The sequence below is a fragment of the Staurois parvus genome, unplaced genomic scaffold (assembly GCF_062004578.1).
Source record: "Staurois parvus isolate SC_StPar_1 unplaced genomic scaffold, SC_StPar_1.0 ptg002140l, whole genome shotgun sequence".
NCBI classification, from domain to species: Eukaryota; Metazoa; Chordata; class Amphibia; order Anura; family Ranidae; genus Staurois; species Staurois parvus.
Genome location: NW_028319936.1, coordinates 2,027,252 through 2,040,133, shown reverse-complemented (window position 1 = coordinate 2,040,133; position 12,882 = coordinate 2,027,252). Strand labels below are relative to the sequence as shown.

At 43.8% G+C, this 12,882-nt stretch overlaps 1 protein-coding gene across 5 annotated transcripts in view; it reads right to left on the bottom strand.

Moving 5' to 3' along the window:
* Nucleotides 1–4,236, bottom strand: part of SRRM1 (serine and arginine repetitive matrix 1) — a 43,950-nt gene extending 39,714 nt beyond the window's left edge. For all 5 annotated transcript variants that reach the window (XM_089665134.1, XM_089665136.1, XM_089665135.1 and 2 more), the window contains exon 1: nt 4,120–4,236. In XM_089665134.1, coding sequence (XP_089521260.1) covers nt 4,120–4,140 — 21 coding nt within the window. In that variant the 5' untranslated portion in view covers nt 4,141–4,236. The remainder of the gene's footprint in view (nt 1–4,119) is intronic.
* Between the last annotated feature and the right edge of the window lie 8,646 nt (nt 4,237–12,882).

Genomic DNA, 12,882 nt, shown 5'->3' with positions numbered 1-12,882 from the left:
AAGCGTCCTTTGTTTCTTCCTTTTTTCTTTCCTTTACTTCCCCTATCTCTATTTTCACTCTTCCCTTTCTGTTTTAACTCACCTCCTGTTTCCCTTCCCTGGATTTGAACATCTTCCATCTACAGGTCCCTAAGGGACTCCTTTAGTTACCATCAACAGAGATTTATTTTTCTTATTGAAACATTATATTTTGTGCATTGCCCGTTTTCTGGCCCGAAAGGGCTTCAGTTTGTATGGGATGAAGGGGGGGGGGGGGGGGGGGGTAGATGTATACCTTCTCTGTACTGAAAACACTATTGGAAAACAAAACAAAAAAACTGTAATCACTTTTATTCTTATCACAAGAAATGCGTGCATCCCTTGTGATATAAATAATTAGTGACAGGTCCTCTTTATGGAGAGATATGGGGTCAACAATAAGACTTGGACAACAATAAGCTTTGGATGAAAAAAAAAAGTATCGATCTAGTGCTTAAAAAAAAAATGTCCAAAACCGGAAGTGACATCGCTCCGAGATGTGTGGTGGCCATCTTTCCTTCACTCATATCTATACTCAGTGCTGGGATTGATGGTTTCTCAGGTAAGACTGAACTACTGAGCGGCGTCCGGGTGGCTTTGAGGGGCAGGGTTTTTTGGCACCTGTATCACTGTTTTTTCATTTTGGCCAAAAGCTGAAAGGGGTGTTTTCAGCCAAAACATTTCGGTGCATCCCTAGAATTTTTTTTTTTAATTTTTACTAGTAATGGCAGCAATCAGCGACTTATAACAGGACTGCGGCAAACATTCTGACGCTGGGGGAAACTGACTTGGTGTCACTGACGTCCCCAGTGACACCAATACAGTGATCAGTGCACTGACACTGTACTAATTGCACTGGGCAGGAAGGGGTTAACATGATGGGTGATCAAAGTGTTAACTGTGTGCTGGGAGTGCTTTACCAGGGGGCCATGTCAATGTGCTTCACTGTAATCACACTGCTTTGGATGGCGCTGCACAGCCATCCAAAGCAGTGTGCCCGAGCTGACAGGGAGAACTGTTATTAAACAAAACAGTTCTCCCCGCCGGAGATCCTCGGAAATCAATGGGCGCCAGCGAGTAATCACCGCCTGGGACCCTGTGATTGGCGGCCGCGAATGGAGGCACAGGGAGAGCGTGCGCTTGCTCCCTACCAAGATATGCAAAATCACGTACATATACATGTGATTTTGCACACCCATGCCGCCCTGTAGCAGTATTTCTGCTATAGGGCGGTTGGGAAGTGGCTAATCACAATGCCTACAGCTCTGCAATGACAGCCTGTACAGAGGTAAAGGCAACACAGCCGTAGGCAGTGTGTGCAGCAGCCTGACACTGCACCCATTTTAAAAAATAATAAACGCTCTTTATTGTTAACCTGCAAGATGTGCATTTATTTTTTTGTGTAAAGTTGAACTTAGGCAGAATCTGGAGGGGAGCAGATATTGAAAGATTTTTTTACCCCCTAAACACTTGAGTGCTCTATTGATCTAGCACTGTGCCCGGTTGCAGGTCTTCTCCCCCTAGTCCCACTGGAGACTAAGGCAGCAGCGAGAGCCATTGGCTCCTGCCGACGTAAAGCAAATCCTGCGAGACTGCACAGGACTTTCTATTGGGTCACATGCACAAAAGGAGCAGACAGATCCAGTGGTTGACCCCAAAAGAAGTAGTAAGGGACCGTTCTGTGCAAGACGAGGTAAGTACACCCACCGGCCACATTCATTAGGTACACCTTATTAGTACCAGGTTGGACCCCCTTTTGCCTTCAGAACTGCCTTAATTCTTTGTGGCATAGATTCAACAAGGTGTTGGAAACATTCCTCAAAGATTTGGTCCATATTGACATGACAGTATCATGCAGTTGCTGCAGATTTGTCGGCCACACATCCAAAATGCGACTCTCCCATTCCACCACATCCCAAAGTTGCTCTATTGGATTGAGATCTGGTGACTGTGAAGGCCATTGGAGTACATTGAACTTAATGTCATGTTTAAGAAACAAGTTTGAGATGATCTGAGCTATGTGACATGGTGTGTTACCCTGCTGGAAGTAGCCATCAGAAGATGGGTACACTGTAGTCATAAAGGGATGGACGTGATCAGCAACAATACTCAGGTAGGCTGCGGTGTTTAGATGATGCTCAGCTGGTACTAAGGGGCCCAAAGTGTGCCAAGAAAACATCCCCCACACCATTACACCACCACCAGTCTGAACCGTTGATACAAGGCAGGATGGATCCATGCTTTTATGTTTACATCAAATTCTGACCCTACCATCTGAATGTTGCATTTGAATTCAAGACTCATCAGGTCAGGCAACCTCTCCAATCTTCTACTGCCCCATTTTGGTGACCCTGTGCAAACTGTAGTTTCCGTTTCCTGTTCTGGGCATCCAGTGAGGTGCTGCTGTGGCCTATCTGCTGGAGCCCTAGGTCACACTAATGTGGTGAGGGAAATGCAGAGGATCCCATGAGTTTCCCACACAGCAATCACACAGCGTCCATGCAATCCGGGTGTCAATGTTAAATGAAGGATACCCTGAAAACGTACTGCGATTACTAGAAACCACATTGCATGGGTGTGAAGACCCATGTGATGCGAATCAGAGGCGGAAGAAAAAGGTCCTGCACCATTTTAGTGTGGATGAGATTTGAGCCATACAAAATGTATGGCTCAAATCACATCGCACAGACATCAAATGTGATTTGCACAGAATGGGGTACGGTTCCTGTGCGAATCACATGCAATGTGCTGCACCGCATTAGTGTGAACCAGGGCTCAAGGTTCGACGTGTTGTGCAGTCAGAGATAGTATTCTGCATACCTTGGTTGTAACAAGTGGTTAATTGAGTTACTTTTGCCTATCACCTTGAACCAGTCTGCCCATTCACCTCTGACATCAACAAGGCATTTTCATCCACACAACAGCCACTTACTAGAGATTTTCACTTTTTTGGCCCATTCTCTGTAAACTCTAAAGATGGTTGTGCATGAAAATGCTGGTAGATCAGAAGTTTTTGAAACTCAGACCAGCCTGCCTGGCACCAACAACCATCACACATTCAAAGCCACTTAAATCCCCTTTCTGATGCTCAGTTTGAACTTCAGCAAGTTGTCTTCACCACATCTAGATGCCTTGCCTAAATGCATTGCGTTGGTGCCATATGATTGGCTGATTAGCAATCTGTGCTTCCAATAAAAGAGACCAGTGAGTGTATAAGGGCTCAATCACACTAAAAATTTCACAGGAATGTGATTCACCAGGAGTTCCATGCAGTGCATTTCAGCCCACTCAAAATTAATTCACATCAACAGTAGTGCATGGACTTCTTATGGAAACGCACCGAATCCAGACGGCACAGTACTTTTGTACAGCACGATCCGACGCAGGCAAACGCTCTGTTTGGGGGTGTCATTAAGATTGCCCCGGCTGCAGATCACGAGGTCAGTGCGCTATGAATGCATTGCGGGGAAACATGCATGGAGCGCGGGTTCCCCACACAGCAATCTAGTGTGAATGAGCTCTAAAGCGGTTTGATTCTTAAAAAAATATCCTCTTTAATCTTTGCAGGCTGGGGGATCCAATGAAAGATTTATTTCCCCGTTGTGCCCAGAGGTGGGCTTTACCTGCTTTCTTCCCGGGCAGGGTTGTTTTTGTTGATCCTGTGAGTGTCACACACTACGTCCTTCGTGATAAACATTCTCATAGTACAGACTGGGCTCAGGGTCTGAGTGCACCTTGGATTACACTGGTGAGGACGGGATCATTGCAGTCTGTAGCAGAACAGTCCGCGCTCTCAGACTACATGGAGACGGTGCTGCCTGTGCACGGGTCACACAGCCCCAGGAGCCTGAGCGCCCGGCCACTCCATAGGCCTCTATCAGCAAATGAGGAGTGCACAACGAACCACGGAGCACAGCCCCCGCCACAAGCTTGCCAACAACCGACTAGACAGGCTGCGGCCTAACTCATGAAGGTTCTAAAGCGACACGTTCCGTTCTCCCGACCCAGCGACCGCAAACGTTCATATAAACAAAAGAGCAAACAACCACCCGCACAACTACAATACGCAGCCAGCCCGCCCGCCAACAACCCTTTACTCACGCGGAAGAAGCCCGCGTCCATCTTGACTCGTTCTCGCCTCCTCACGCAGCTCAGCACCTAGTCTCCCACAAGCCAACGCGCTGCAAGGGGGCGCGGCTTCCAGGTCACGCGGTGAATGGAAACGGAAGTTGGACGTCAGGAGCGTGCAGTGGCGAGGCACGTGGTTGCAGTGGAGTCGCTGGCGAACAAAAATTAATTCTGTTGTCATAGACTGGTGGTATCAAAACTGCGTCCCGGTGGCGGGATTCGGCCCTTTGCCTGCTTTAATCCGGCCCTTGGGGCCTTATTCCAACTACTGTGAGCAGTAGTGGGATATATTACCTGCCTCTGACAACAGGGCACTATTCCTCCTACTGATACCAATAATGGGGCACTATTCCTTTCACTGACACCGATGATGGGACACTATTCCTTTCACTGACACCGATGATGGGACACTATTCCTTTCACTGACACCGATGATGGGGCACTATTCCTTTCACTGACACCGATGATGGGACACTATTCCTTTCACTGACACCGATGATGGGGCACTATTCCTTTCACTGACACCGATGATGGGGCTCTATTCACACCAATGATGGGGCACTATTCCTTCCACTGACACCAATAAGGGGGCACTATTCCTCCCAATTATACCAATAATGGGGCACTATTCCTCCCAATTATACCAATAATGGGGCACTATTCCTTCCACTGACACTGATGATGGGTGGCTAAGTGGTTAGCACTTCTGCCTGGCAGGACTAGGGTCACATGTTCAAATCCCAACCACAGCACCACCTGCCTGGAATTTGCATGTTCTCCCTGTGCCTGCGTGGGTTTCCTCCGGGTACTCCGGTTTTCTCCCACTCTCCAAAGACATGCTGGTAGGTTAATTGGCTCCTGTCTAAATTGGCCCTAGTATGTGTATGTATGAATGTGAGTTAGGGACCTTAGATTGTACACCCCTTGAGGGTTAGGGACCGATGTGAATGTACAATATATATATGTAAAGCGCTGTGTAAATTGATGGCACTATATAAGTACATGAAATAAATACATTTCTTCTACTGACATTGATGATGGGGTACTATTCCCTCCTTTGACAATAATGATGGGGTAATATTCCCTCCACTGACACCAATGATGGGGCACTATTCCTCCCACTGACACCAATGATGGGGCACTATTCCTCCCAATGACACCAATAATGGGGGACTATTCCTCCCAATTATACCAATAATGGGGCACTGTTCCTCCCAATGACACAATTAATGGGGCACTATTCCTACCAGTGATACTAATGAAGGGGCACTGTTCCACTGATACCAATGATGGGACACTATTCCTCCCCCCATGCCAAACGTGGCAATGTTTACTCCCACTGATGCCAGGAAAATTTGCCACGGTACGGCCCCCCTAAAGTTTGAAATACAATAAACTGGCCCTGTATTTAGAAAGTTTGGAGACCCCTGTCATAGACTTATAGCTCCCTTATCTGGAATCTCAGCCAAGAGTTTTTCCTTCCTTTAGTAGAAAAAAACATCTCGATGACCTGTTTAACCTCCTTGGCGGTATGATTCTTTCCGATTTTTTGTGCTGAAAGCGGTACCATTTTTTTGCATGGAAATATGTAGTTTTTTATTGTAGGCTGTAATTTTTAGGAATAACTCACTGAAATCTGTCCGAACAAGAGTCTATTAAACATCCTGGATATGATAAAATTTGAAACATGAAATCATAAATTATAATTTAATAAATAATCATAAAAAATAATAATATAATAATAATAAATTTAATTCAATAATATAATCAAACCAAAAACACTGAAATTTGAAATACAGAGGCAAATTCGCACATCGCTGAGCAAAGTCGCAAAATTGTTTTCAGTGATGACGAATTTCCCCACGAATCATTATCACTCAATTCTGCAAGTGGTTCTGATTTACTATCGCTGTTCTAAAACCGCTTTTGACGTAAAGGGACGCTTTTTGGACGCCATGGACTTTTCTAAGTTTCCAGGCAGAAAGAACATTCAAAATGCAGGCAGGGCACAGGACAAAGCAGTAGGGACAAAATGTATGTGAAATGCATTGAAATAGCAATGACAGCAAAAATTACATTTTTTAAAAAATTCAAATTTCCGGCGCCCGTACATCCCGACATCACAGGGACCGGAACACAGAAGCCGGATGCCGGCATCGGCCGGGGACGCTGGAGGGGACAGATCGCGGGAGCGAAGGACAAGGTAAGTGCTGCAGGGACCCCCAGAGAACGTCGCATGGTAAGCCCGAGTGTAGCTCGGGGTTACCGCTTTTGGTATAGAAATTTTACCCCGAGCTACACTCGAACACCGCTAAGGAGGTTAATGCTTGAGGTGTTTGTAGCCATATTAGTGCGCTTGCGAGTCTAGGGTTGCCACCTCATCCCTTTTAACCCGGACGCATATTAATTACACAGGTTTTGCAGCTGAGTAAGGTGGTAATTAAACTCACTGCAATATCTGCAATAAATTAGCCTCAGAACCTGTGTAATTATTATGTGTTCGGGTTTAAGGGGATGAGGCAGCAACCTTACTTGCGACAGAAACAACTGAGTACTGTCCGTGACACTTTTTTTTATTTGCATTAACATACTGTTTTCAAGACAAATTTTCGAGGTATGTCCCCTTCTTCAAGGTCTAAGCGGTACTCAGAAATTAAATCCTGACAGGTATTGTAATCCTTCTCCACTATATAAAAAAAAAAGCCTATAGTTATACTTTAAAGAGGTACTTAGGTCTCTTTACAAAAAATAAAAGCAGCTACAAATTCTGTAGCTACTAACTTTTAATAAAAAGACACCAATCCAGGGATCCATCACTGTCACCACCCAGGGCTGTTGTTTGCCAGTCTTTGGGTCCCCGGTGCCACAGTGTTTATTCCTTGCAAGTTCTCAGCTGGCTCCTCGCTGTGCATGCGCAAGTTGAGTTGTGCTTTGTGAATGGATCTGCAACCTCCTGGGACCTGTGACACATCACAGGTTCCAGAAGGTTGTGGGGGGGAGGAGGGGTGAACTTCAGATGGAGTTGACTCCCTAGTCTTCCCCTCCTCAGTGCTACCACTGTCTTGACTATGGGAAGCTGGCTGTGGCTTCCTGATGCTTCACAGCTGGCTCCCAACTGCGCATGCAAAAGAGGTGCTGCACTTTCTGAATGGCCCCAGAGTCTCCTGGGACAGATAATGTGTCCCAGGAGGTAGTTGACAGGGAGGGCCGAACTTCCACTCTGCTCAGCTAGGGGAGCAGAGAAGTGGGAGCAGGTACCTATCAGAAATAGGTACCCTTAAAGAAAAAGTTTCCATTACGGGCAGAGGAGAGGGGGTAGGGGGAGGCTCAGCAAAATTTCCTTTTGTGAGTAAAGTCCCACTTTAAAAATAGTATGCTTAAAAATAGAGTATGTGTTCAATCATCCATCCACCAATATTGTCCTCTTTTCAGTCCAAACAGGTGTTCATGATTAAGCCACATGCCCTGACGCAACGTGTACGGCAGAGTAGGGTGACATCATCGGATACTACCATGGAGTGATTGGAATTCACTAGGATAGTGAAGTGGTGTATGCTTTTAATGCTACTATCTGACAGTTTTATGTTTAGCCACCTCAAGACTGGACTTGTTCACCCCCTTTCTGCCCAGGCCATTTTTTCAGATTTCAATGCTGTCACACTTTAAATGATAATTACTCATGCAACACTGTACCCAAATGAAATTTTTTTATCATTTTATGAGACAAATAGGGCTTTCTTTTGGTGGTATTTAATCACCACATTGTTTGCTGTAAATCAAAAAAATACTAAAAAAAAATGTCTTAGTTTTTGTTACAACATTTTGCAAATAAATAATATTTCTTCATAAATGTATTATTATTATTTAATATTATATCATTATTATAATAATAATTTCTTGAGGCCCTAAAATGCCAGGGCAGTTCAAATACCTCCCAAATGACAACGTTTTGTGAAGTACACATTCTGAGGTGTTTAGTAAGAAGCATGGTGAGTTTTTTGAAGTTGTAATTTTTTTGTCACAATTTGTTTTCACAAAGTTATTTCTCACACACAGCATAGGTATAGTTACAATTACACCTCAAAACACTTTCATCTATGCCTCCCAAGTATGCGCATACCACATGTGAGACTTTTAACATCCTAGATGCATAGAGGGGCCCAAAATCCTAGGAGCAAATGTTCCAACGGCATAAATTACACATCTAATTTCCTGACTACCAATTAAATCTTTGGAGGTCCTGGAGCACCAGGACAGAGGGCATACCCAATAAATGACCCCATTTTGGAAAGCAAACACTCCAAGATATTTTCTGAAATGCATAGTGAGTTTGAAAATTTAATTTTTTTGCCACGATTTTTTTGGAAAATGAGGAGAAGAAAATGAAAATGTGTCTGTTTACACCAATTTGTCAGTTAATAAGATTTTTCCAGCACACAGCATAGGAATACCTAGATTTACATGCCAAAACACATTCTGCTATTCCTTCTGAGTGTGGGGATACCTCATGTGTGAGACTTTTTCACAGTCTAACAACATAGAAGGCCCAAAATCCAAGGAGCACCTTCAGTGTTGCTAGGGCATAAATTATGCATCTTATTTGCTTACTACCTATCACATGTTTGGAGGCACTGGAGCTCCAGGACAGTGCAATCAGAGTCAGAAAATGTATTGTTATTTTACAGTAACAGTCATAAAATGAAACACAATTGTAGCTCCCTTACATTAAAAAAAGGAATTCCATGCCCAACATAAAAACACTTAAGCAAAAGTAGCATACATACCGTAATAAAAACATAAATCCAATCCATTTATTCCACAAGACATCTTGCATTCAAGAGCTGCAGAGCTGCACAGATTGAGGAAAGAAGCTATTTTGCAACCTGGTGGTACAGAATACCAATACTACTATAATGCCTACCAGACTGTAGCAATGTATATAGACCATTATCAGGATGTGACGTATCATCCAATTCATAAATCACTCTCCGAAGATACCTCCCCTCCCCCAGTTTATCAATACTCGGTAGACTAACTCCTTCAATAGTCTTCTGTGCAGTTTTTATCACCCTCTGCAAGGCATTTCTGCCATGGATTGTGCATGATCCTTGCCACAAAGAAATGTGATACATTAAAACACTTTCAATGGTGGCTTTATAGAAGCTAAAAAGGACATGCTTTGAAAAGCCTGCCCTCCATTGCTTCCTCAAAAAGTACAGTATCTGATAAACCTAGACAGGATATATTTATTTATTTCAGGTACTTATATAGCGCTGTCAATTTACGCAGCGCTTTACATATATATTGTACATTCACATCAGTCCCTAACCCTCAAGGGGCGTACAATCTAAGATCCCAAACTTACATTCATTCATACACATACTAGGGCAATGCCTACATGCATACTACCAGCATGTCTTTGGAGTGTGGAAGGAAACCGGAGAACCCAGAGGAAACCCACGCAAGCACAGGGAGAACATGCAAACTCCAGGCAGGTGGTGCCATGTTTGGGATTCAAACCAACGACCCTAGTACTGCCAGGAGAAAGTGCTAACCATTTAGCCACTGTGCTTCCCATATATGCCCTGTCCATGACAGGTCCCCCCCTAATTATTGTTCCCAGGAAGCGGAACTCCTCTACCCTCTCAACCTCCATCCCATTAATCACCAGGTAACCTTCCGTACTTTCCTAAAATCAATAACTATCTTCTTTGTCTTTTTTTGTTCTCTCTGCACCATCCAACTAGATTTTCAATATCCTGGTGAAATGCAGACTCATAGCCTCCTCTTATTATCCCCACTTAACACAGAGTCCCCCTCGAAGTGAGAAACACAATCATAAGTGTATAAAGTAAACAGAAAAGGGCTTATCATACATTCCTGTGGTACTAAGGAACTGCATTGATGAGTAACAATTACCAGCTTTTACCCTCTGCTGCCTATTAACCAGGGAAACCAAAATCCCGTTACAAAGCAGTGTGCTCAATGCCAAAAAGTTCATCTTAGCATCAAACTTCAAATGACCATATTTTGGAGATTGAACACCTTAGGGTATTGTTTAAGAGGCATGGTGAGACTTTTAGAACTTTATTTTTCACAAGTTTTGGCAAATGCAGAAAAGGGAAAAATATATATTTTTTTACACAAAGTTGTTAATTTAAAAATATATTCCTCACACACAGCATGGGCTTACTTAGAAATATACAAAATAAATTCTGCTATTCCTCTCGAGGAAAGCTGGGTGCACACGGTCTGAACATTGGCTGGTTCAGCAGGAACCCGGACCAGCTTTTGTCAAAGGGACTTACGGGAGAGGTAACTGTATTAATATCGCTTAGTAAGTACAGAGATGTCTCAGTTTTATTTCTCAATACTGAGTGTGTGTCCCAGGCTTAAGCAGATAAGGCATGTATGAGACTTTTTCAATGTTTGGACTGATTATATATCAGACATTGTATCTTGTGTAATATAATGGTTGCCTCTGTATGAGTGGTCAGGGAATATAGCTTTGTGTAGCGTCACCTATAGCAGTCCTAGTTCCTATAAGACAAGCAAGCCTCGCCTACTGGTACAGGGATACCATGTTCACTGGCCAGGAAGTGCAAGAGCCTGAAGAAAGGTAAAAGAAAAGAGTTCCTATGGTTCCAAAGGTGCAGTTGTCTGCAAGGGATCGCTAGGACTGGTGTCCCACAGGAACATAGTCAGCAGGATGTGCAGATGAATCCGTTCAGGCTGCAGGCAAGAGACATGGTCAGCAAGCAGGCAAAAGATGAGTTCAGGCAGCAGGCAGAAACATGATCAATAACCACGCTAGAGTTAGTACAGGTGGCAGGAAGAGACAACATTGTACTGGCATGGTGGTGATCAGGTGCACTGTTGTTGCCTTACATTGGTGACACTGGTACTGGTGTAGCGGTGATAAGGAGCGCTGTTGCTGGAATGAACTGATCTGGTGACTCTATGACTAGTGTGGCGGTGATCAGGGACACTGTAATTGGTGTAGCAAGATTATGGACAGTATGACTAATGTGGTGATCAAGGACACTGGGACTGGTGTGGAGGTGAGTGGGAACACTATAACTGGTGTGACTGTGATTAGAGACAATATGACTGGTGTTGTAGTGACCCGGGATACTGTGACTGGTGCGATGGTGATTAGGGACATTGTGAGTGGGTGGCATGATTAGGGACACTGATTGGTGACAGTATGTAAAAAAAATTTTTTTTACAATGTGATTGCTTTTATAGCCATGATGGTTGTATAAACAATAATTTATTACATTCTTTGGCTGCATTCATGCAGCCATTGATCACTACTGTGATATCTGTGATTGGTCACAACTATCACATGGCACAGGGTCACTGTGATTGGCCCTGTACCAGGTGATCACTGTGACCAATACCAGAGATCATAGTAGTAAACAATGGTGTCATGAATGACAGCCCTTGTTTACTACTGGTAATGTGATCACTGTGATTGGTCACAGCGATGACATAGTAGCAGGTTCAATCACAGTGGCCCTGTATCCTGATTTGTGATTTACTGTGTCTGCATGCACGAGTGCCTGTTCTGGGAGGGTACATCCTCTCAGAGCAGGTACGTCCTCCCAGAACAACGCTTGTCCCATCCAGCCATTTCTGTACAGTTGCAGAGTAGGAAGTGGTTAAAGAGGGATATATTTGTGTGCACTTAGGATTAGTGCATATAATCATGTTAATGTGGTTTATAAGAAACATTGAAACAACTAGTGGGGTTTTCTAGGTGCATATATTACACGCAACACTAAACATCAATTAAAATATTTGTTTATTTTAAACAATACATAAAAGAATTCAAACAATTAACAGGTTTAGCTCCATAGTGTATATATATATATACAGTCATGGCCGAAATTGTTGGCACCCTTGATATTTCTCCAGGAAATCATGTATTTCTCACGAAACGTATTGCATTAACACATGTTTTGCTATACACATGTTTATTCCCTTTGTGTGTATTGGGACAAAACAAAAAAAGGGAGGAAAGAAAGCAAATTCGACATAATGTCACACAAACCTCCAAAAATGGGCTGGACAAAAGTATTGGCACCCTTTCACAACTGCGGATAAATAAGAATGTTACAAGCATGTGATGCTCCTGTAAACTCACCTGGGGCAAGTAACAGGTGTGGGCAATATAGAAATCACACCTGAAAGCAGATAAAAAGGAGAGACGTTCACTTAACCTTTGCATTGTGTGTCTGTCTGTGCCACACTAAGCATGGACAACAGAAAGAGGAGACGAGAACTGTCTGAGGACCTGAGAACCAAAATTGTGGCAAAATATCAACAATCTCAAGGTTACAAGTCCATCTCCAGAGAACTAGATTTGCCTTTGTCCACAGTGCGCAACATTATCAAGAAGTTTGCAACCCATGGCACTGTAGCTAATCTCCCTGGTCGTGGACGGATGAGGAAAATTGATGAAAGATTGCAACGCAGAATAGTCCGGATGGTGGATAAGCAGCCCCAAACATGTTCCAAAGACATTCAAGCTGTCCTGCAGGCTCAGGGAGCATCAGTGTCAGCGCGAACTATCCGTCGACATTTAAATGAAATGAAACGCTATGGCAGGAGACCCAGGAGGACCCCACTGCTGACACAGAGACATAAAAAAGCAAGACTACAGTTTGCCAAAATGTACTTGAGTAAGCCAAAAGCCTTCTGGGAAAACGTCTTGTGGACAGATGAGACCAA